The 24,281-nt window shown below is 39.8% G+C and overlaps 2 protein-coding genes across 3 annotated transcripts; one reads left to right on the top strand and one right to left on the bottom strand.

The window, feature by feature from the left end:
- Positions 1-637: 637 nt before the first annotated feature.
- LOC130469942 (uncharacterized) lies at positions 638-2,494 on the bottom strand. Its single transcript, XM_056839478.1, has 2 exons — positions 2,407-2,494; positions 638-1,164 (listed from the first exon to the last, which is right to left on the bottom strand). Exon 2 carries the CDS (start codon positions 1,157-1,159, stop codon positions 638-640), a length of 522 nt encoding a protein of 173 aa, XP_056695456.1. The 5' UTR covers positions 1,160-1,164; positions 2,407-2,494.
- An 892-nt stretch (positions 2,495-3,386) lies between these two features.
- Positions 3,387-23,712, top strand: LOC110801827 (probable transmembrane ascorbate ferrireductase 4). Of its 2 annotated transcripts, none has more exons than XM_056840624.1 (4): positions 3,387-3,804; positions 3,902-3,953; positions 4,058-4,254; positions 18,332-18,657. In XM_056840624.1, the coding sequence occupies exons 1-4, from the start codon at positions 3,661-3,663 to the stop codon at positions 18,338-18,340; spliced, it is 402 nt and encodes a 133-aa protein (XP_056696602.1). In that variant the 5' UTR covers positions 3,387-3,660; the 3' UTR covers positions 18,341-18,657. The 2 variants fall into 2 exon arrangements, with proteins under 2 accessions (XP_056696602.1, XP_056696601.1); XM_056840623.1 differs by lacking the exon at positions 18,332-18,657 and adding an exon at positions 22,890-23,712 and having other exon boundaries at positions 3,391-3,804.
- The last annotated feature ends 569 nt before the right edge of the window (positions 23,713-24,281 follow it).

The raw sequence follows: 24,281 nt of genomic DNA, 5'->3' as shown, positions 1-24,281 counted from the left end.
TTGAAGCATCGATCAATACCATAAAATATCTGAATGGTCCACTTGCAGGATTAATTGGCCCGCAGATGTCTCCCTGAATTCTTTCTAAAAATGATGGAGATTCAGTGGCAATTTTATTTTTTGGATGGCCTTATAATCAGTTTGCCAAGCGAGCATGCAGAGCATGTCAATTCATTTGATCGGGGTATTTTAACATTCCTTATTGAATGCCCGATTGAATTTGCTACAATCTTGTGCATCATTCCTGTTCCAGGATGACCGAAACGGTCATGCCATAATGTAAGCAAATTCTTGTTATCTAACTTCTTGTTAGACATCATATTTATTTCAATTGGTCGTATATCCATACGATATAGCCCTGGAGAGTATGCTGGCAATTTCTCATAAATATGTTTCTTGCCACATTTTTCTGCCGTGAGGCATAAATATTCTTTTTGATCCACTGTCATTGTTTCTAGATGATATCCATTTTGACGCACATCTTTGAAACTTAAGAGATTTCTTCGAGATTTACTCGAATATAAAGCGTCATTAATAGTCAATTTTGTTCCATTTGTGAGCACAATGCAAGCTTTTCCGGATCCTTCTATTAGCTTTGCTGTCCCAGAAATTGTATTGATATTTGCTTGGTACATTGTTAGTTTTGAAAAAAGCCCCTCTCTCGGTATTGCTGTTGCAATAGAATATTATTCGCATGAAAGGTGGAGAGGGTTTTCTCTATCATTTGATCTTCTGTGACCGCTTGATCACAGTATCTCAGCAATGATACAATTTTGAGTAACGTGGAATTATATTCACTAACACATTTAAAATCCTGGAACCTCAGATTAGTCCAGTCAAATTGAGCCTTTGGCAGGAGCACCCTTTTATGGTGTCCATATCTTTCTTTAAGACTATCCCACAACTCTTTGGGATTCTCCACCATCAGATATTCAGTTTTCAGGCTATCATGTAAATGATGCCTTATGAGGACTGTGGCTTTGGCCTTTTCCTGCTCGGTGGCAGTTTTGATTTCTGTGGTGCCTGGAACCATTATATCTTTTATGGTATGATCCAGTCCTTGGGCCTTTAAGTTCATCTGTGCATCAACAGTCCATTCCAGAAAATTGTGCCCAGACAAGTCTAGCACATTGAATTGTCTTTTCATCAAATCTCCCATTTTAACTACAATCAAATAATCATTAAACTTAGTAATTAAGATTATAATTTATTAATCATATTCATAATAATTAACTATTAAAATTTTAAGTTTTCTTCTCCCCCTTAGTTTATTATTATGAATCCCACATAAATAAATCAAATAATTCATGGTAATGACGTTAATTAAAAGCGAAAAAAAATAATAATAACATTAATAATAATATTATACATATGGTTAAAAAAAATTAAAAATGCGACAAAATGCAATAAATACATCAAAATGGAGAATGAAGTACTACAAAAAATTATGCATTTTGTTCTTACTTGCCGGAAATAAAAAAATGGAGATCTTCATTTGTTGAAAATTATGAAAATCATTAATGCCATAAGAAGGACTACTAAAGCCATCATTAAAACAAAATATTGTTTTAATTTTCTTAAATCTTCCTCGAAGGTGAAGACGTGTGGAGGGTCGGGGTTGCCGGCCGGAAACATGTTTGATCGGAAAATTGGAGGAGGAAAATTTTGTGTGGTTTTGGATAAAAAGTAAGAAGGGGATAAGATTTTGTGTGGTGAAAATGGGACGGGTAATCCCCCTTTTATAGGGGATAAATCATGATTGTATTATACAATTTGTTACAGTAAACTGGTATATTATAGTCTAAAGAGGTTAATAGTTTTATTACTTACTACCAAAAAAATATCACTGTGGATTTGAAAAGAAATAATGGATATATAGAATTAAAATGGTAAAAAGATATCCCCCGGGATGCAAGCCGTAATGGTCCGAGAACCCTAGTCTGTTTAAGAGATCGTGGGTTCGAAAAACAAAAATAAAGATGTAGCTGAAAATAAAGGCTACATCGTTTTTACCAAAAAAAAATTATTTTATTTTAAGTGTAGTCTAGCTATATGCATGTAGACATGCAAAGGAATAGTATATATATATGTAATGATAATGCATGGCTAATATTACTATGCATGCAGGTAGTACGTAAGAGTGCATGTATACAACTATGCATGAATGAGAAAAAAAAAACAACCAAGTGTAATAAATGTAGTACACAAGCATATTCTCCTTTTACCAAGTTGATCATAATACCGGTAGCAATGTGAACTCTCTTTTATGATTAAAACGGGTGTTTAGAGTTTATGATATAGAGGATCCCAAATATGGGCAACTATAGAGCATACTCCTCAAAACATTTTGTTAAGAATATATACTACATTTTATAAAAAATTTGAGTAACAGGTAAAAAAATATACCTGAGGAAAATTGGTGCTGATAACGTGTTGTAAGGTAATAGGAAGAAACTGAAAGTTTTAACAACAGATAGAAGAAGAACTCATGTATTACTCGTATGAGTTGTGTTCTATACAAGCAATTTACCACCCTATTTATAGTAGTAAAATTACTATTCTTTGTCAAGCCTACTACTAGATAGGTATAGTAGGGTGGTAGAAAATATTGCTATACATTTAATGCATTGTGGACAATTGGACATTCACATTTGCCATACTTGACTCTTAACAGAAATAAAAAATGGCAGTGGTACTCAACTTTTATTTTTAGTTACATTAATAAAATCGAGTGACTTCAACTTGTAAGTTGTAATAAGTACTCCGTAATAACCGCCTGAAACCCTTAAGAAGGCGTGGTTTCCAACATGGTTAAAATATTTACACGAAACCGTAAGCACAATAACTCTTCCTTTTAAGGGCACGCTCGGATTGAGGGTAATATATTAAAGGGGTAATAAAAGTCAAACTAAGGTAATTGAAAGTGATGATGAGGGGATGAAGTGGTGACAAAGGAAACAAGCTAGTGTTAGCAAAAAGAAAATAAAAGGGAAGGGGGAACAAGTACCCTCATCATGGGGGAATAGTTACCCACCATCCTACTGGGTTCGTTTTTTCGCATATCTGATATGTTGGAAACACACATATCAACTAAAATACAAATAGCTAAAAGACAACCATTTATGTAAAAAAAGTACCATTCTGTAAAAAAAAGTACAATTCTGTAAAAAAAAGTACCATTTGTGTTTAGAAAAGTACCATTTAATTTTTTTTGTCCTTTTTCCTATTTTGTCTTTTGTTCTGATATGTATTTCCCCATACATATCTGATATGTATTTGTACTTCGTCCCATCCTACTAGGGTGATTATTACCCTCATTTGGGGTAATTACTTCCCCCTTTCCTCCTTTCTCCTTACAACACCACAACTTCTTATCACAATACCACCACACCACCCTCCTTGCAACCACCTCAATTCACCTTCATTGTCCTTTTATTATGGTGGTTTGACTTTTATTGCCCCCGTAATCCATTACACCCAATCCAAACGTACCCTAAAAAAGACTGCAGTGACTCAGTGAGTGTACTAGTGCTCACTCCACTTCAAGTAAGTTAAGCACATATTTACAGATCTAGTGCAGTGCTGAACCCAACCGTCGGTAAAGTGAAGTAGTAAAGTACTAGTATCAATTTGGAAGGTCTACAAACTGAAATTACAAGAATGTCATGTTGTACACCTCCGGTTGTTGTTTATGCAAGAATTTCAGGTGTTTTAGTTGCAGCACTTGTTCTAATTTGGCCTCTTTTCTACAACAACAGCTTCACTCACCACTCCCCCTCTTCTCCAAACAACTTCATCTTTTCTGTAATATCTCCCTCTCATTCAAAAATGAATTAATTAATTATGTTTATTTTGAGCTACGTTACTAAACTAATCATGTTTTCCTCCCCCTGATTAATAGGTGCTTCATCCTTTGCTTATGGTCATTGGATTCATAATTATAAGTGGAGAAGGTTAGTGGAAATTAATTAAGTTATTACGACAAGGGGACTAGTATTACTAGTAATTATTTTGAAGAAAATAATAAACGAGGTTTTGGTTGTTTTGTGATTATTAGCGATACTGGTTCATAGATGGATGCCAGGGTCAAGGAATATGAAGAAAACAGTGCATTTGGGGATGCAAGGAGTCGCCTTGGCTTCTGGGATTTTCGGAATCTGGACCAAGTTTCAACCACAAAATGGTGTTGTTGCTAATTTCTACACCTTACATTCTTGGATGGGTTTCTTTTGCGTCACCCTTTTTGCCATTCAGGTTTTCTTTCTTTTCTTTTTCCTCTTTTTACTTTTTACTACTCCATATACTTTTACTACAATTCTTGCTTTTTCAAAATTAGTATTCTAGTGGCAATCTACATTCTACAATAAGATTGAGAAACTGATTTTGGCCACAACCAAAAGTTAACTTTAGCACAACTCTCGTTAGTAGAGCACATAAAATTATATCTCATAGTAGTGGTGTGTCTAATTAATTTTTTTTTTTGGTGCTAAAATCATTTTTCCGTGTTGTAATACTACTTCCAATAGTTCTTACATGCATCTGATGTACAATAAATTTATTGTACATAAGAATAATTTTTACCCATAACATATATAATTAACTTTTTATGTTATGAAATAACTTTTGACGGATAATTTTTTTTAAGGGGTTACATGGTTATCTTTATACATCGTGAGTGATTTAAAAGGATACTCCGTAACTAGTTAGGGCCACGACCCACGGGCGATGCCCCTGATAGTAGAAGAATGAATCAATTAGATTATTATATAATTCGTTTTGAGTCTAATTTAATTTGTTAGATTACAATGTATCTTGCTTTGAGTATGATTTAATAAATTCTATCATGCATGTAAGGATCATTAACTCGTAAAAGTATAATATAGATTTTTATTAACAAATAAACACTCCGTAACTTTTACTTATATCGGGATAACCTTTTACCTTATGATATTTATTGTACACCAGATGTAATTAAATTGTGTACTTCCTTTGTCTAGACATTCGGTAGTTCAAATATTAGACGGAGGGGTGTTTAGTACTCTAATCATGTACTCCCTTTATTCCGTAATGATGTTCCAATTCACAATTTGACACTATTCATAATTGGAGAAAATCTTCTAATTTCGTATATATTTCGTATTACATAAGAAGAAACAAATTCATGTAGGATTATGTTTGATTTGTTTCAATGAATACTTTAATAATATTATTTCTTTTTCTTCTAATGTATAATTAGCGATAGGAAAATTTGACTTTTACCACCTAAATAAATTGATAAATTTGTGCTTTACCACCTAAAAAGACAAAAATTGTATTGTACCACCTAAAAGTAAAATAAAAATTGCATTTTTACCACTCTTAACGGTAAGATAAACATAATGTTATGCGCGTCTCATTTTAACGACTACATTTCTAATTTTCTTATTTGCTCCCACGATTTCAATATATATAAGCTATAATTTGTCCTTCCTTCCCATTAATTCACATAACTTGACAATATTTTTCAAATAATTGATCGATACATAATTATTTTTCTGATTTGCAAACGAGAACCAACTTGCTTTATGGTATGATTTATGTTTGATTTGCGTCAAAAAGGGCCCTCACATACTGTTTTCGCCCATTTTTCCGTTAAGAGATGATTAAAGACTATTTTTATTTTATTTTTAGGTAGTAAAAATAATTTCTATTTTTTTCGGTGCTAAGAAATAATTTGCCAACTTTTTAGGTGCTAAAAATAATTTACCCAAAAAATATACATCAACAAATATGAAAAATAAAAATTAGAACGTTATTGTAAAACAGACGGAGGAATGTTACGATAGATTAGGCATATAGTAGTGTCCTAATCAGAGTAGTATCCTAATAATCTAAGGAAATTAAGTAGTGTCCTAGTATATCAGATGCTATACGTAGGAACAAATTAAGGAATTAGAATCCTATTAGGAGTAGTATACTTAATACTCTGTATTATATATTGCTGATTAATTCTAATGAGAAAGCAGGTTTTGCATAATACTTGACATGGTATCAAGAGCAAGGTTAGAAATTTTTTCCGCAACCTTAACACATCAACGTATTATCAGCCTATGAATCATGGGCAAGGGAGACGATGATGAATCAAAATCAAAACCAGGAGACGAACTTACGAAGGCCTATTACCTTGGTTCCAGCAACGGACCAGGGAACTTGATTACACCAATCAAACTGAGAGGATCAAAGAACTATGATGAATGGGAAACATCTGAGCCTCGGGCCCTAATATCGAAGAGGAAATTTGGCTTTATTGACGGTAAGATAACAGAACCCACGGACCCAGACATTCTCACCGATTGGATCGACGTACACTCAATGCTCGTTTCATGGATTTCCCACACGCTGGAGGAATCCCTACGATCAACTGTAGGGGACTTCGACGACGCAGGAGTAATGCGGACTTATCTGAAGAAGCGATTTTGCGTAGTGAGTGGAACTCGAATCTGTTAGTTGAAAAAGAAGCTGGGAAATTGCAAACAAAGTCCAACAGAAACAGTAGTAGACTACTACGATAGACTGTCGACGATATGGAAGGAGGTTGTTGCATATGCTCGTGTACCCTACTGCGCGTGTGGGGTGTGCAAGTGCAACATTGTGGCACAAGTTGCTGACATACGAGAAGAAGCTAGACTACTTTGATTGGCCTAGATGATCCGTAGGAGGCCTTACGTGCTCAACTTCTTGCCCGAACGCCACTGCCAAGAGTTGAGGAAGTGTACCAGTCGGTCTGTAACACAATAGATCTCCGTGATAATGAAATTCGGGAAGGGCGTGAAAACGTCATGACATTTGTACGGGGTCCTATCCAGCAAAGACAGACCACCAATGGCAGAACAAAGCCATCAGCCCAGAGCAGACCAAAGTCATGGGAAAGGTTCCAGGCTTTAAACCAGGTACATATGGGTCAGATAGACCAATGATCCCAGAGCACACATAAGTACATAACATGATCTCGCAGAACTGCATAATAGCATGATCTCGCAGAACTGCATAATAGCATGATCTCGCAGAACTGCATAAGTCCAAAAGAGGACCTGCAGGCTAGGTGACAAAGATAAAGTACATCGCCGTCATACACGTGGCGACATCTAAGTAGGCCAAAGTACAGAATAGTACGCCTATAAATACCACCCACATCACTCATGATAGGACACATTCTAACACACGGTACTTGCTCCACCTTCTCTCTATATTCTCTCTCTAAAGACTTCTTATCTATTTGCTGACTTAGGCATCGGAGGGGGTTTCCTCGGTTAAACCCCCGAGGGTAGCTTACGTTTTCTCTGCTTGACAGGGCCAGGGCGACCCAGACTACCCTCCCAGTTCCATACTCGGAACAAGTGGCGCTAGAAGGAGGGGATCTCCTAGGCCTCATTCTTTAAAAACACACAACCTCTCACACAATGACAGAGTCAAGTGAGCCGATAATCCAGAAAATAGAACCACCTACTTTAAAAAACAACCAAAGACCTACCACAATACCCCGATTCGGCATGCCTCAAAGTGTCGGACAACCAAAAGAAACACCTCAACCCAGAGCCATGGAAACCCCTAGCCAGATCATCCAAATCCCAACTGCTGCCTCGTTAGCACGTCTGGGGGCTCAATTCTCACCAGACCAGATGCGCACAGCTCCATAAGTCCTTGCTTTCCTAACCCAAACCACCCCCCAGGCTCAGGTCATAAGGCCACCACTAGAAACCGAAGTAGAGCAAAGAAGATAACGCCTCAGGCCTCAAAACAGCCCCCATGTTTGGAGAAGGAATTTGCAGCAGGATATGGAGGGGGCAGACAATCAGGAGTATGAAGAGGAAAGCATCACGCCTAGCAGAGCTCGACCCAGGGCAAGGACTGAGCAGATACCAAGTCCAAGGCGTCATTCCGCATCAGGTATTCCGAATCCCATTCGAGGTGTAGTTGTTAAACCTGATAATTCCCCTTTTTGTGGTGAGATACTCTCTGAAAGAATGGAAAAGATAAAAATGCCCACCTGCAAGTATTCTGGAAAGACAGACCCATTTAACCGTCTTTCAGCCTTTGGGGGGCACATGATGCTATATACCAACACAGATTCCATGTGGTGTAAGTGTTCATCTCCACACTTGAGGGGATAGCGCAGAGCTGGTTTGACAAAATACCCAAGGGTACGATAACATCTTTTCGGCAACTGGCCAACCTGTTTCGCACCTAGTATGTGGCAAATATCACCAGGGAAAGGATGAGAGTAGAGCTGATGTTATTTGTCCAAGGGTCGCAAGATTCTTTCAGAGACTATATTTTCAGGTTCAACATGGAGGCATCGAGCATACCTAAGTTACAACAGGAGGTGGCAGTTCTTGCAATTATGTTTGGTCTGCGAGATGGAGAATTTAAGAGTTATCTGGGTAGAAAATCATTCACAACCTTGGCAGAAGTGTTGGGAAAAGCAAATGAGTTCATAAAAAGCGAAGCAATCGGCAAAGAAACCTCTCGGAGGTATGTGGCAGGTGAGAATAATTACAACGGCCAGAGCAAAAGGGAACCGTACAAGAAGGAATACCCAGACAAAAGAGATAACCAGCAACCCAAAAAAGACTGGGGCGGACCGAACAGAGGTAGGGGCAGTGAATTCAGAGCTGAGAAGAGAGGTAAATTCAATGAATACACTCCTTTGGTCGCATCCAGAACCCAAGTCGGCACGGACATGGATCTTTCTCTCAGGGTAAATATCATTGGTCTGCTGCAAGAGCTTGCAGATATCTTCGCCTTCTCAGCTGATGAAATGCCTGGGATTGACCCCAGTGTCATGGTCCATAGGTTAAATGTCAACAAGGAAGTTAGGCCAGTAAAGCAAAAGAAGAGGAATTTTTCAGCAGAGAAGAATGTGGCCATTCAAGAGGAAGTCAACAAGCTGTTAGCAACCAAGTTCATAGAAGAATGCGACTACCCAAAATGGTTGGCTAATGTTGTGATGGTTAAAAAAGCAAATGGCCAGTGGTGGATGTGTGCAGACTTCACAGACCTAAACAGGGCTTGCCCAAAGGATTGTTATCCATTGCCCAAGATAGACCAATTGGTAGATTCCACAAGTGGACATGCTCAGCTGAGTTTCATGGATGCGTTCTCTGGCTATCACCAGATCAGTTTACTGGAATCAGATCGAAAGAAAGTTGCCTTCATCATAGAGGCACGAGTCTACAATTACAAAGCCATGCCATTCGGTGTAAAAAATGCAGGGGCAACATACCAGAAGCTCGTAGACAAGATATTTGCAGGGCAAAAAGGTCGGAATGTTGAGGTGTACGTGGACGATTCCATAGTCAAGAGCAAGAAGGAGGCTGATCATGTGAAGGATATGCGAGAAACATTTGCAACATTGAGGCAGTACGGCATGAAACTCAACCCGAAGAAATGTGTTTTCGGGGTTAAGTCAGGAAAATTTCTGGGAATCCTGGTCAGCGAAAGAGGAATTGACGCCAACCCAGAAAAAGTGGAGGCCATATTAAGCTTGCCAGAGCCAAAAAGCATAAGAGACATCCATAGGCTAACCGGAAAAATGGCAGCGCTCACTAGATTCATCAGTAAGTCTGCGGACAAATCCCTTCCATTTTTCGAACTGTTGAAAGGAAACAAAACATTCAAGTGGGGAGAAGAACAAGAAAGAGCATTCGAGGAAGTGAAAAACCACCGCAAAAGTCTCCCAACTATAGCCAGACCAGAAGTTGGAGATGTGTTGCAACTATACATCTCCACTTCTAAGAAAACGGTAGCAGCAACTTTGATAGTGGAGAAGGACAAGGCCCAACAGCCAGTTTATTTCGTAAGTCACATCCTCACCCAGCAGAGCAGAGGTATCCCTTGATTGAAAAGATGGATTTTGCCATCATGATAGCAGCCAAGTAATTAAACCATACTTCGATGCTCACAAAGTGCAAGTGTTAACTAATCAGCCTCTAGAGAAGTCGTTGCAGAGGCTTGATACTTCTGACAGGCTTTTAAAATGGGCAGTGGAACTCTTAGAATATGACATCGAGTACAGACCCAGGACTGCTATAAAGGCACAAGCATTGGCAGAATTCATAGCAGAAGCCTCATATGAGGAGGAAAAGGAACCACTGGGGACCTGGTAGATCTCCGTCGACGGCTCAGCCGCAGTCACAGGGTCAGGGGCAGGCATCATTATGACTTCACCTGAGGGAAATGTTTTTGAGTATGCTATTAAATTTAAATTCAAAGCCTCTAACAACAGGCTGAGTATGAAGCAGCAATCGCAGGAATTCAGATGTGCAAGGCAGCAGATGCCAAGAAGATTGTATTGAAAACTGATTCGCAGCTAGTGGCTAGTCCGTACAGGGGCGAATATGAAGCTCGAGAGCCATCCATGCAGAGATACCTGGACCTAATGAAAGAGGGAGTAGCCCAGTTAGATAGCTTCGAAATTCAGTTGGTACCCAGAGCAGAAAACAATCAAGCTGATGCCCTGTCAAAACTGGCAAGCTCGACATTGCAAGACCTAGAGAGAACGGTGATGGTAGAAGTGCAAGAGGAAAAGAGCATTGACAAGAAGCCCATGGTGAATTTCCTTGGTACAGAGCCGCAATGGTATGACAGTATAGTGTCATACAAATTGGGTAGGGGTCTTCCTACAGCAGAGCCAGAGCACAAAAAAGTGAAACGAAACGAGCTATCAAGGGAAGTTGTATAAAAAGTCTTTCTCCCTGCCTCTGTTAAGGTGCGTATCAACGGAGGAGGCACAGAGGATCATCGAAGAAATTCACAAAGGAATATGTGGGAATCATATCGGAGGCAGGACAATGGCTTTAAAAGCCCTCAGGGCAGGATACTATTGGCCAACCATGGTGGGGGATTCCCAGTCATACGTAAAAAGGTGTGACAAATACCAAAAGTTTGCTCCAGTGATCAATCAACCTTCCAACGACCTCCAGCCTATTGTAAACCCCATACCATTTGCCCAATGGGGAATGGACATCATGGGTCCGTTCACAGCAGCAAGTGGGGGAAGAAAGTATTTGATCGTGGCAGTGGATTATTTCACTAAGTGGACCGAGGCAGAGCCCACTAAGAGCATAACAGCAAAACGAATGAAAGACTTTATTTGGAAGAACATTGTGACAAGATTTGGCATTCTTGAAAGCCTAGTTTTTTTACCATGGAATGCAGTTCGATTGCACACCCATAAAAGATTACTGCGCAGAGCTAAGAGTAAAGTTCGCATATGCATCAGTGTGCCATCCCCAGAGCAATGGACAGGCTGAGGCGGCAAACAAGCAGATCCTACGGGCACTGAGAAAGAATATAGAAGACTTCAAAGGCGCATGGGCCGAACTCATACTAGAAATTCTGTGGTCTAACAGAACTACAGAAAAGGAAGCAACATGAGTGAGTCCCTACAAGTTAGCCTTCGGGGCTGAGGCGGTGCTGCCTGTTGAAGTGGGTCTGCCCAGTTTCAGAGTGCAGTACTATGATGAAGGCACTAATGAACAACTCATGAGAGAATCGTTAGACCTCTTGCCAGAAGTTAGGTTGCAAGCAGAACTCAAGCTTGCAGCGAATAAGGAAAGAATGAGCAGAGCATACAACAAGAGGGTCAAACACATACCTATGCAAGTGGGAGATCTGGTCCTTAGGCGAACGGCTGCCACTGGAAAGGGTAAAGCAGAGGGAAAGTTTACGACTAATTGGGAAGGCCCATATCAAATCACAAGAGAGGAGCCCCTGGCTCACACCATCTCATGACTGGATGGAAAAGAGTTGAAGAATAGATGGAATGCCAACATGCTTAAAAAGTACTATGTGTAGATACGCAGAACTAATATTGTAATTAGGCAAGAAAAATCAAGTATTCCCCTTTTGTACCTCTTTCATATAATACACATAGTAAAAATTGGCTCGGCTATTCTAGAGAAAAAAGCACACAATGCATATTAAGGTAAGTAGCCAAGGCATGCACCGTGGAAAATACCCTCCGCAGTTAACTTGTTCTGATCAACCAAGTTAACTGGCGGATAATTCCGCGGTGAAGTTTTCGGTGAAAAAATGCAGAACAATTTACGAGTTTTGCTCTGTCCAAAGCCAGAGAAATTCAAAAAAGCAAGCATCCCAAAAGAGGCTGGAGTGAGCAAAGTGCAGAACAATTTACGAGTTTTTGCTCTGGCTTTGAATTGCAAGCAGCCCAAAAGAGGCTGGAATGAGTAAAGTGCAGAACAATTTACGAGTTTTGCTCTGGCCAAAGCCAGAGCAATTCAAAAATGCAAGCAGCCCAAAAGAGGCTGTCGCGAGTAAAGCGTAGAACAGTTTACGAGTTTTTCTCTGGCCAAAGCCAGACCAATTAAAAATTGGCACGACCCAAGACGGGTTAACATACAAAACTCGACTTTCAAAGAAGCCAAAACGTAAAGGTTAAGTCCTATCTTTTGCTCGGACAAAATGCCAGAGTAACTTAGAATTAAAAAAGTTAAAAAGAGAATTCGATTCTAAGACAAAGCAATAAACAGGCATTAGAACAATGTGGCTATGAACATGTTAATTACGGGAAACAAAACTGGCGGCTATACCTCAAAAACTTATGCAAAGTACAGCCTTGCAAAATGGCCACTGTTGACTAAAAAGCTAAAGTTAAAAGTATTTTCACTACAAAAAATACTCTCCACGCAGGGAGGATGAAATGATCAGAAAAACATTAAAGATTGATCAAGAATTAGGTGAGGTAGTACAAGAAGAACATGGGGACAAGCGCCTGTGCCATTATTGCTCTATATTCTCTTCAGCATCAGATAAGGGCAGCTCCCCAGGATGAACGTTCTCAACGTAGTAGTCTGTCACCCCATCATCCTCTGGTACCGAACCACAAGCAGCCATAGCAGCTTGCTCAGCCTCCCTTCTTTTCCTTAGTAACTCCACATGAAGACCAGACATCCAATCGGCCTCGATCTGGGACCAGTCAAGATCTGGGCACCTTTCTTGCACTATCAGCGAAGCAGCTTTCCAACCCCCATCATAACTCTCGGTACGCAGAGCATACTACTCGTAAGACCGACGAAAGTCACGAACAACAACATCTACCTGGTCCTCGATAGAGTTCTGCAGAAGAGTTGTTTCACTATCATGAGCTTTCTCAATAGCAAGAAAATCTTGCTGAAGTGATTCAAGTTTTTGACGCTCGGTGACCAGATCAGTTTGAGCCTGCGAAACATCGTTCTGTAACCGGTCGCGCTCTTCAGTAACAACCTTCAGATGATCATTAGCCGAGGTTACACAGGTCTTTGACACTTCCAGGTCGGCCAGCAGATCTTCAATCCTTTTCTTCTGGGCATCCATATGAGTCGCATTTGCAGCAAGCCACCTCTGGTAGACCATGAACACCTCTGCCAGCTCGCGAATTACATTGTCACACTAAGTGATGGTAAGAAAGGATAAGAGAATAATATAAGGAGAAAAGCAACAAACAAAAAGAGTAAGACGTATGCCACATAAAGAGAATAAATAGCAAAAGCAAGCTAAGTATACCTCCATGACTTTCTGGCACGCATTCGCCCCAGGGGTATATAAGCGCTCCCTAGGCAGATCACGAGGTAGTTGCAAACCTCATAACATCCTAAGGGCAAGAGTACCACCCTTCTCGGGGTAATTCCCATACAAAGTCTCGAATTCTGAAACATCCCAGCGAGGAACGAAAGGACGATCAGAGGAAGAGGGACCAACAAAGATGGAAGATAGCTCAGAATCGACATGGGGACGAATGTCAAGATATTCCTTTTCAAGAAACTCCCCATGCCGACCACTGATATGCAAATCAAGGTCGTCAGCCAGAGGATCGGCATCCCCGAGCTTGTTGCGGTTGGGGTCAGCCACGGAAGGAGAAGGACAAGGCACCTCAACCTCCTCATCAATCCGAGGCTGCTTCCCGGGATGCTGGACAAAAGCCTTCTCAGCCTCAATGTCCACATGCTCTAACACAGACCCAGAGCCACCCGGCTGGTCACAGACCTCATTGGCCGCTTCTCCAGAATCAGGTTCAACATCCCCCTCATTTGCTGCCCCCTCTAGCCCAGCCTCAAAGTCAGCTCGGCTACGACGAGAGCCGGATAAAGCACCATGAACAGATGCTCCACGCGAAGTCTGCGCCCGGCGAGCAGGGGTAGCCACAGGACCGGTGGACACAGACGAAACCACCCGAGAAACTCTCGGCACAGTGCTAGAGCTACCCCCTCGACCAGATCGACAGGTCAAGCTTCTCCGGCTACCTTCTATTTGATCAGCCAGGATCTGGTACCCGTCCGCGGTAGGATTGGGAGGAGCAAAGCAGATGAAAGAACCATCAGCTCTCAGACCTAGCTTCTCAAGGTTCAAGTATCGACGACCTAGAAACAAGAAAAACGAAAAGAGAAGAATTTAACTCCAGAGATATAAATAAAAAGGGGAAGGGAGCTGGGCATAACAAACACAGGCCTAACCTTGAGGATGGGTATGGCAAAGAAACATGGAGGATTACACATCATTCCGCAAGATATAGCTCGAGTGAGGAAACCATACTCGCGGCACCCGACCAAAGTCTTTCCCGACAGTATTAAACTTCGGTTCAGACGCGAAATGTTCAAAGGCATTCTCTTGAACAGCGCCATCCAAAATCTCCACTCCCTCTAACCTAGTCCGAGGATGGACAAATCCCTAGGCAATAGGGAAATCAGCAGGAACAGCAAGCCAAAAAAACCTATCTTTCCACTCCTTCTGACCGGTGGGCATGCCATGGCACGTCAACCTCCCACGATTATAGTAAATAGAAAACCAACCAATCTTGTTGCCAGTACCACTGTTACGCAGATGATGCACCCGCTTGCACAGAGAAAGAGTCTCTGGAAAACCCAAAAATCGACATACCCAGATATAATTGATCAACGTCCTCACAGCAAAGGGATGCAGTTGAGCTAAGCAAATGTTGAAAGCACGAAGAATCTTCACCAGGGTAGGATCTAAGAGGAAGCACAAACCAAAATCCAAACTATAATCATAAACACCTATACACCCCTCAGGAGGATGGGTAATCCAAGCATCATCAGCAGGAACGATAAGCTTATAGCCATCCGGCAGACCATAAAAATCCTTCCCAACAGCAGCATGATTCTCCTTCCAAGCATCATCAGCCCATTTGGTCCTTAGCTTTGCATTCAGCGGACCAAAAGCAACCGCTTCAGATAAAAAGGGCAATTGATCCCCAGGAACAACCTCCTCCTTCACGTATTTCGGAAAAGGCCTTAGCTCATTGACTTGAGCCAAAATCTCTCCACCATCAGCTTGCTCACCCCCAGAATTAGCAACTTGATCAGCCATCACAGAGCGAAAAATGGATTCCCGACGTCTGTAAACACGCAAAGATAGTTCAGACTCATTAGCTCCGACAAGTTGCTCAAAATCATATAACTAGGCCTTTTCAGAAAGAGGCTGAACATCAAGCCCTGGGGGAGCATTAAACGGTGGGTTCGCCCTAACTATCCTGGAAAGATAGTTATGGCGCATCTCCCTAAGGGTCTGACGGAAAGAGGGGGATATGTCAGCTGCAGAGGTGACACACCCAGGGCTGCCCACATCTGGGGAAGGGGATTTTTCCCCAGGAGACTCGTTATCAGAAGAAATAGAAATTACGACAGGCACAGAATATAAGACGTCATGCATAGATTTGGTTCTGTGTTCAGCAAAGGCTCGAGTCTCCTCATCGGATGAGAAAGAGACAGAGGAAGGACAAGAAGTAGAATAAGAGGCAGAGGAAACACTTCTTGCTTTTGAACTACTAGGATTTTGGCTATCAGACGCATCAGAAATGATGAACTGAAAGCCGCAAGAAAAAACGACAAAGGGTACCAAAGTAAATACACAGCAATATAATACATGCTGTGTATTTACTTTGGTACCCTTTGTCGTTTTTTCTTGCGGCTTTCAGTTCATCATTTCTGATGCGTCTGATAGCCAAAATCCTAGTAGTTCAAAAGCAAGAAGTGTTTCCTCTGCCTCTTATTCTACTTCTTGTCCTTCCTCTGTCTCTTTCTCATCCGATGAGGAGACTCGAGCCTTTGCTGAACACAGAACCAAATCTATGCATGACGTCTTATATATATATATATATATATATATATATATATATATATATATATATATATATATATATATATATATATATATATATATATATAAAGGAGGAGAAGAAGAAAAAGGGAAAAAAGATGCAAGCTTTATTGAACAACAATGGCGAAAACCAGGAATCAAAACCAGAAAGGTCCAAAGTGCAGGATTCAGACAAAAACGGAAACCAATCATTCGAAAAAGACTGAAAACACAACAAAAGAGAAGAACTTACCAGAAAATGAAGACGAAATTGAGTTTGCAAAGTAAACAGCAGTTTGAGGTTTTTTCTCCCGAAATGGCGAAATGAAATCGACGGGACAAACGGCTGCCGTAGACGATAATAACACCGGAAATCAAACAAGAAATTGGCAAGGAACAAGAAAATGGAAGAAAAATCAAGTCTTGAAGAAGGTGAAACAACCAGCAAATGGCGAAGAGTAAAAGACTTGGAGGAGTTGTTTCAGAAAAATAAGGAGAGAGAAAATGAAGACGGAAGAAAAGGAAGGTGAAGGAAGTTTCCCCCTTTTAAAACCAGGAGGGAACGGCTGAGATCGAATCGACCCTTCAATTGCAAAAGCCGGATGACAAACACGTGTCATCAATAATTCGACAAAATTCAAACATAGTAGGGAACGGTCCAGATGTAGTGACACTTCCAATAGACCCTCCAGGATGATAACGCGTGGCACAAAGAAGTGACAGTTAACTTTCGGACAATTTTACCACTTCACCCTTAAGAAAAGCCCGCCAAAACCACATACACACGTGTCAAAAAAAAGAAAAGAAAAAGAAAAAAGAAGAGCAGACCCAACTCTTAAGTCAGATCTACTCTTGAGGGACTAGCTGTAAGGGAATATATAAACGACGACAATTCAAGAGAAGGTAAAGCGGACATCACAAACTCAAAAATCCCAGAGCATGAACACAAGAGCAGACCTAACTCAAAGAGTTAGATCCACTATTGAGGGACTAGTTGTACGGGGTCCTATCCAGCAAAGACAGACCACCAATGGCAGAACAAAACCATCGGCCCAGAGCAGACCAAAGTCATGGGAAAGGTTCCAGGCTTTAAACCAGGTACATATGGGTTAGACAGACCAATGATCCCAGAGCACACATAAGTACAGAGCATGATCTCGCAGAACTGCATAAGTCCAAAAGAGGACCTGCAGGCTAGGCGACAAAGATAAAGTACATCGTCGTCATACTCGTGGCGGCATCTAAGTAGGCCAAAGTACAGAATAGTACGCCTATAAATACCACCCACATCACTCATGATGGGACACATTCTAACACACGGTACTTGCTCCACCTTCTCTCTATATTCTCTCTCTAAAAACTTCTTATCCATTTTCTGACTTAGGCATCGGAGTTGGTTTCCTCGGTTAAACCCCCGAGGGTAGTTTACGTTTTCTCTGCTTGACAGGGCCAGGGCGACCCAAACCATCCTCCCAGTTCCATACTCGGAACAACATTCAAATTAGAATCTCACAACAAGACTCGCAATGATGATAACAACGACAAGTCCTGTAATCATTGCAATAGAGTTGAACATGATGAGGGTGGGTGTTTTTAGTTGATTGGGTTTCCAGAGTGGTGGCCCACTGATCGGAAGGGAGGTCGTGGTTCTGGTAGATCGGGTGATCGTGGAAGCCAGGGAGGTTCTGGTCAATCCCGTAGCAATTCTGGTGGAAGCGGCAGCAATAAAAGGACAACAGGAAGAGGTCAGGTGAAGACCAACAAAGTACATGCCCATGTTCAGAATGTTTCTGCATCTAAGAATACGAATTCTGGCAGCCTAACAGATGGGCTTGCAGGGGTGTCATCAATCCAAGTCTAACATATTCTGGACATATTGCAACCCAAAGCCAAACCGAAACTACAGGGTAAGGGTAATACTAATTGTCTTTGGATTTTTGATACGGGAGCTTCAAATCATTGCACATATGACGTTTTGATAATGAAAAAATTTCAGACGATCCCGAATTGCAATGTGGGACTTCCGGACGGTCAAACCGCTAACTCTAATCAAAGTGGTTCGGTGGATTGGATGGTGGCCTAGTACTTGATAATGTGTTATTCGTGCCTCGTTTGAATTGCAATTTACTTTCTGTCACGCAATTAAGCGATGAATCACATTGTTCCGTTCAATTTACTAAAAAAAATATGTGTTATACAGGACGGTTGACGAGGAAGATGATTGGCCTGGGTGAACGAGCAGATGAACTTTATTTTTTTTGTGGCATCCCGTTGATCAAAGTGCGTGCGATTGAGACAAAAGGTGTTGTGGAACCGTGGCATAAACGAATAGGACATCCATCGAAAAAATAGCGAAGCTTCTTCCTCCTGTGAGTAGTGCAGTTAGAACAAATAATAATGTATGCGATATATGTCCTCGTGCTAAGCATACTAGAAATAGTTTTCCGATTAGTGAAAATAAAGTAAGTAGCATGTTTGATTTAATACATTTGGATTTGTGGGACCCCTATAAGACTCATTCGTCTTGTGGTGCTCGATAGTTTTAACTATTGTTGACGATTTTTCTAGAAAAGTATGGATTTATTTGCTTCGTGATAAAACTGAGGTTGAAGATATGTTCATGAGTTTTGTTGCAATGAGTAAACGTCAGTTCAATCAAGATATTAAAGTAATATGGAGTGATAATGGTACCGAATTTGATTGTCTACAAAGTTATTTCTTTAAGAGTGAAATTTTTTTTGAGTTATCGTGTGTGGGTACCCCTCAACAAAATGGAAAAGTAGAACGGAAACATCAACACCTTTAAAATGTTGAACGGACATTACGTTTCCAGCCAAATTTACCTAAAAAATGTTGCACGAGGCTCCCGCAGAGGTGCGGCTCCTTGCACTGGGGCTGTACAATGACGACTCTTTTGTGCTGCCAGAGAGTGTGTGTAGAGGGGAAGTAGCAGAACATGCTGCACATAACAACAACGATAAAACAGTGGGGCAGGGTACTGTTGAGACAGACGTGGAAAAGAGGAGTGGGGAGGAACTCGGGAAAGGAAAAAGAACTAAGTATCCTTCGGTCAAGCTTCGTAATCACGTAACGCACACAATACGGAAAAAAAACGTTCCATCTGCAGAGTCATCCTCTACATCATCCTCCTCAGGTACTCCTTATCCTATAACGTATTTTGTTAATTATGAACGATTCTCTGCCAAACACAGAAACTTTATTGCATCATAAATTAAAGATGAAAAAACTCTAACTTTTTTTAAACAGGCAATGAAACACGTTGAATGGAGAGAGGCCATGAGAGAAGAAATAGATGCCCTTGAAGCAAGGAGACATGGGTTTTACAAAAATTACCCCCAAGAAAGAAAACACTTGAGAGCAAGTGGGTGTATACAGAAAAAAGAGATGAGGATGGAAATTTGACCTGGAACAAGGCAAGACTAGTTTGCTTAGGAAATCATCATGTAGAAGTTATGAATTACAATGGAACCTATGCCCCGGTTGCTAAAATGTCGACAATAAGAACCTTTCTGGAAGTAGCAGTAGTGAAAAATTGGGAATTGCATCAAATGGATGTACATAATGCTTTTCTTCATGGCGACTTAGAGGAAGAAATTTATATGAAAATTCCACGCGCTTTTCATAAAAATAATACTGACATGGTTTGCAGGATGAAAAAATAATAGTATGGGCTGAAGCAAGCACCCCGATGTTGATTTGAAAAATTGTCTACCGCCCTGAAAAAGTATGGTTTGAAACAATCATACTCTGATTATTCGTTATTCACTGTATCAAAAGGGGAGTTACAGTTGAGCACACTAGTATATGTGGATGATATGATCACTACAGGGAACAACGTATTTGTATTAAATAGTTTCAGAGCATATATGAGTCAATGCTTTAAAATGAAAGATTTGGGTCACCTAAAATATTTTCTAGGACAAGAGGTTGCCCGTAGCAAGAGTGGATTTTATGTCTGTCAAAGAAAATATGCGCTTGATATTATTTCAGAAACAGGCCTATTAGGTGCTAAGCCTGACGATTTTCCAATGGAGCAAAATCACAAGTTAGTACTTGTAGAGGGGAAGGAGTTGGAAGATGCAGATAAATACAGACGTCTTATAGGTCGTCTGATTTATTTAGCGGTTACTAGACCAGATTTGGCCTATTCAGTGAATATTTTATGTCAGTTCATGCAAAAACCAAAAGAAGAGCATTGGGAAGCTGCATTGAGGGTAGTAAGATACTTGAAAAAAATGTCCTGGTCAAGGCATTCTCTTACGTTCTGACAGTGCATTAATACTAGAGGGTTGTTGTGACTCAGATTGGGCTAGTTGTCCGTTGACTCGTCGTTCGGTCACGGGATGGTTTGTCTTACTAGGTCAGTCTCCTGTGTCTTGGAAGACCAAGAAACAACATATATTGTCTCGTTCATATGCAGAAGCAGAGTACCGTTCAATGGCGGCATTGACATGTGAGCTGAAGTGGTTAAAACAACTACTTAGCGATCTGAGAGTAGACCATAAACAGGGTATGAGTGTGTTTTGTGATAGTCCGTCAACACTCCACATTGCACAGAATCCAGTATTCCATGAAAGGACAAAAAACATTGAAGCAGACTGTCATTTTATACGAGATGCAATTAAAGAAGGTATCATTTGTCCGTCGTATGTATCAACAAAGGTGCAATTGGCAGTTTTTTTTTATAAAGGTGCTCGGTAAAGCACATTTTGAAATTTTCCTTGGCAAGATGGGCATTCGAGACTTACATGCTCCACCTTGAGGGGATCTTACGATAGATTAGGCATATATTAGTGTCCTAATCAGAATAGTATCCTAATAATCTAAGGAAATTAGTGTCCTAGTATATCAGATGCTATACGTAGGAATTAAGGAATTAGAATCTTATTAGGAGTAGTATTCTTAATACTATATTGCTGATTAATTCTAATGAGAAAGTAGATTTTGCGCAATACTTGACAAGGAATTATAAGTACATATCTCAAAAAATGAAAGGAACATTTGGAAAAGAAAAAGTAGGGTCACTATAATGATGGGATAAGGCTAGAGATACACTTGGTGTGCAAGAGCATCTTGCACACCACCATTCATATGTTGACACCTCATAAATCCCACTAAAAAAAGAGGGGGAAACCAAATACTAAAACAAAGATTTTGGGCGGCATTATTTTTCACGATATTGCGCCATAACACTATCATAGGCGGGATAATTTGGTTGAGCGCCAAACTGCCAACATTACCTTTAAGCTTTCATCGATTTTCTTTCAGCCATTAATAACCAAGAAAACCTTCAATTGAAATTACAGGTTATGTTTTTTCACAAAATTGTATTTCATCCTCCATTTACATGAATAATTTGTGGAATGATTTTCGAGTTGAATGAGTTCGTGTGTTTAATCAACGTCCCTTCATCCTGACCTTGTTTGTTGGCTTCCCTCTCCCACTCGTCATCTCCCTCTCATCGAAATCCCTAGTTCGTCTAGGTTTGCCGGCGACTTTTAGGGCTTTACACTAAGTTGAAGTCGCATAAAATCGGTTAGCAGGAGCGTCGCCTGAACAAAAAATCACCCAGCGACAATTGTATATTGATGAACTCCCCTGTTTGGCGGATCACTTCATTTCAAATCTTTTGGGTTTTGTAAGAGATCATCCTTAGGTATGTCTATCAATTACCCGTTTTTTATACTTAAAAGTTAGCTTTAGCCAATTGCAAAGAAGTTGCTTCAATGAGTTTAATCTAAATCAAAAGATATCAAATATTAAAAATATTAATGATTCACACCAAGTATTATTAGATCCTCCAATTTGTCTATCTGTCTTTTCATATATATGTTTAACATTTACATAATGCTTTTTCATGGTTCTTCTAACAATCCTTTACATTCCGAGAAATTAAAATGAATTGGTATTGGAGTTGAGAGGGTAAAGGGATCATGATTTTATTTCAAGAGATCAAGTACTTCCGAGTCCAAACTGGGAAACTCCAAAAACCAATCCAGTTTAGTCAAGGCAATTGTTCAGGTTCTGCGCGTACCTGTCAGGCTGTCATTTTCTTTTCATATGAAAAGGAAGATTTTATAACTTTACCTGGTTTGATATGCATTTGGAATACAAGGCTCTAACTTTAAGTTGTTAGAGACCCTGAAAGTGTATTCTTATAAACCAATGTTAATCTTAAAATGAATAATGTTTATGTGTGCACATGTCGTGTTATGCGTATGTTTTAAATTAAAATCTGCTTCTGGACTTCCTTTGTTTTTCATGTGCAAAAGTTTGGAAGTGTTTGGGATCACTACTACTTAGTTATTAGCAAGTGTAAGGAATTATGGTTGAATTGGTTGATTCTTCTCATTAATCAAAGGTCAATATATACAAGTATGCGTGCCAATATTATGGCTGTAATTTAGGCATATGTAATCATATCAAATCACATTTATTTGATTTCCTAATAGTTAGCTGTATATAATCTAATCAAATCATATTGATTTGGTTTCCTAATATTTACTAACTATAAATAGGAGATATATTATACAAAGAATAATATACAAATATACATTTTATCAGCAAGTACTACTCTCAAAATTCGGCAGCATCTATGAAGCAATTTTTTGAGGAAATTCTTGTGGTTTAATCTTTTCTTTGATGTTTGTTCATGTCATAAACCTGTAATTTGTTTTCTTGTTTAATACATTGAGAATCTTTAAAACTCATTGCAAATTTTGTCTTTAAAACTGCAGAGATGCTTGGGTTTTTATACCTAAGGTGAGTACGATCATAGTGATTTTTCCGTAGGCATGGTGGAGAAGGACTCAGTAATCATTGGGAAGAATACTGAGGCCGGAGATGTACTCATTGGTCTTCCATCCAGTGGAGTTCATTCCAATGGTTTTTTGGTTGACAGATTGCTAATTAGAGTATGTTCAGAGGTTCCTTGTTGGACTTTGCAGTTTTCTTGAAGTTTTATACAGCTTTGCCAACAAGTCCTTAGTTGACTTAGCTTCAAACACTATGATGTTGCTTCTGCGTTAGTGCAAGTTATCCTGCAGTTGTTAATGAATTGTTGCCAGCAGTTAGATTGGGTGCAGGTGTTGGTTAGGTTATTGTAGGTTCTGGGGCTGTGAGCATGTGATACTTTGTTTATACACCGCTAGAGGTACAATCAGTAGAGCTTAGGCAACAATAGGGGTCTGCTCAGGTTGACTTTTGTTGAGATGCTGCTTGCTGATTTCTGTTGCGATGTGTGTTGCTGCCATACTGCTGGTCCGGTCTAGAAGGGTTCTTTCAGCTGCTAATGCTTCACGCTCGTACTTTCTAATGGAGTATTTTTTTGTCATTCTCGTCAACTTTTGACTAGAGTTGACTTCTTTTTATTTTGCATTTTTTACTTGGTTTTGTTGAGCTTTATTTTGTGCTCGGTTGTGGGCTTTACTTTTGGGTTTTGTATACAAGTGGTTTTGTTTAAGTATATAAGTGAATTTTGAATTGAAAATATAATTTTTTTAATCTCTTATGTATTGTAAATGTACTTTTAATAAGAAATTAAACTTTTATTTGTGTGTATCGTTTATGTATGAATAAAGATTAGTATTTGGGTTTTCTCTCAGTGCCACAACATATGAAAGCTCAATGATTTTATGGGATCATTTCAAGAGATCAAAATTTATGTCACATAATATGTACTCCGTATTTTGATTACTTTTGTTGAGGACACCATGTATATTTTGATTCACCTAAATCTATAACGATCTCCATAACATAATAGAATGAAAATTCTAACAAAGTAGTAAAATCATACTCAATCTAAATAGACTAAAAGTGTTTCTGTTGCAAATGTTGATTTGTTGATAGTGTCAAAAACAAATTATTAACTTCGTCTTTCATTTTACCGGATCATTTCAACTTTAAGGAAATCAAAACATGAGCTAAAATCAATCCAACTAGAATAAAATAATTTTCGTTGCAAATGATGAATATGTTGATATTACTCTGCTTGAACTTCTACGCTAACTGTGCGCACCCGTGTTTGAATCATGACATGCAAGAGTCATAAAACACGATTTTATGGGATCATTTCAGTTATAATGATGATACCCTTGCCTCAATGGTTAATTCAAATAAATAAATTACTG

Source organism: Spinacia oleracea, chromosome 3, assembly GCF_020520425.1.
Source record: "Spinacia oleracea cultivar Varoflay chromosome 3, BTI_SOV_V1, whole genome shotgun sequence".
In the NCBI taxonomy this organism is placed as follows: domain Eukaryota; kingdom Viridiplantae; phylum Streptophyta; class Magnoliopsida; order Caryophyllales; family Amaranthaceae; genus Spinacia; species Spinacia oleracea.
This window is presented reverse-complemented; position numbering and strand designations above follow the sequence as displayed.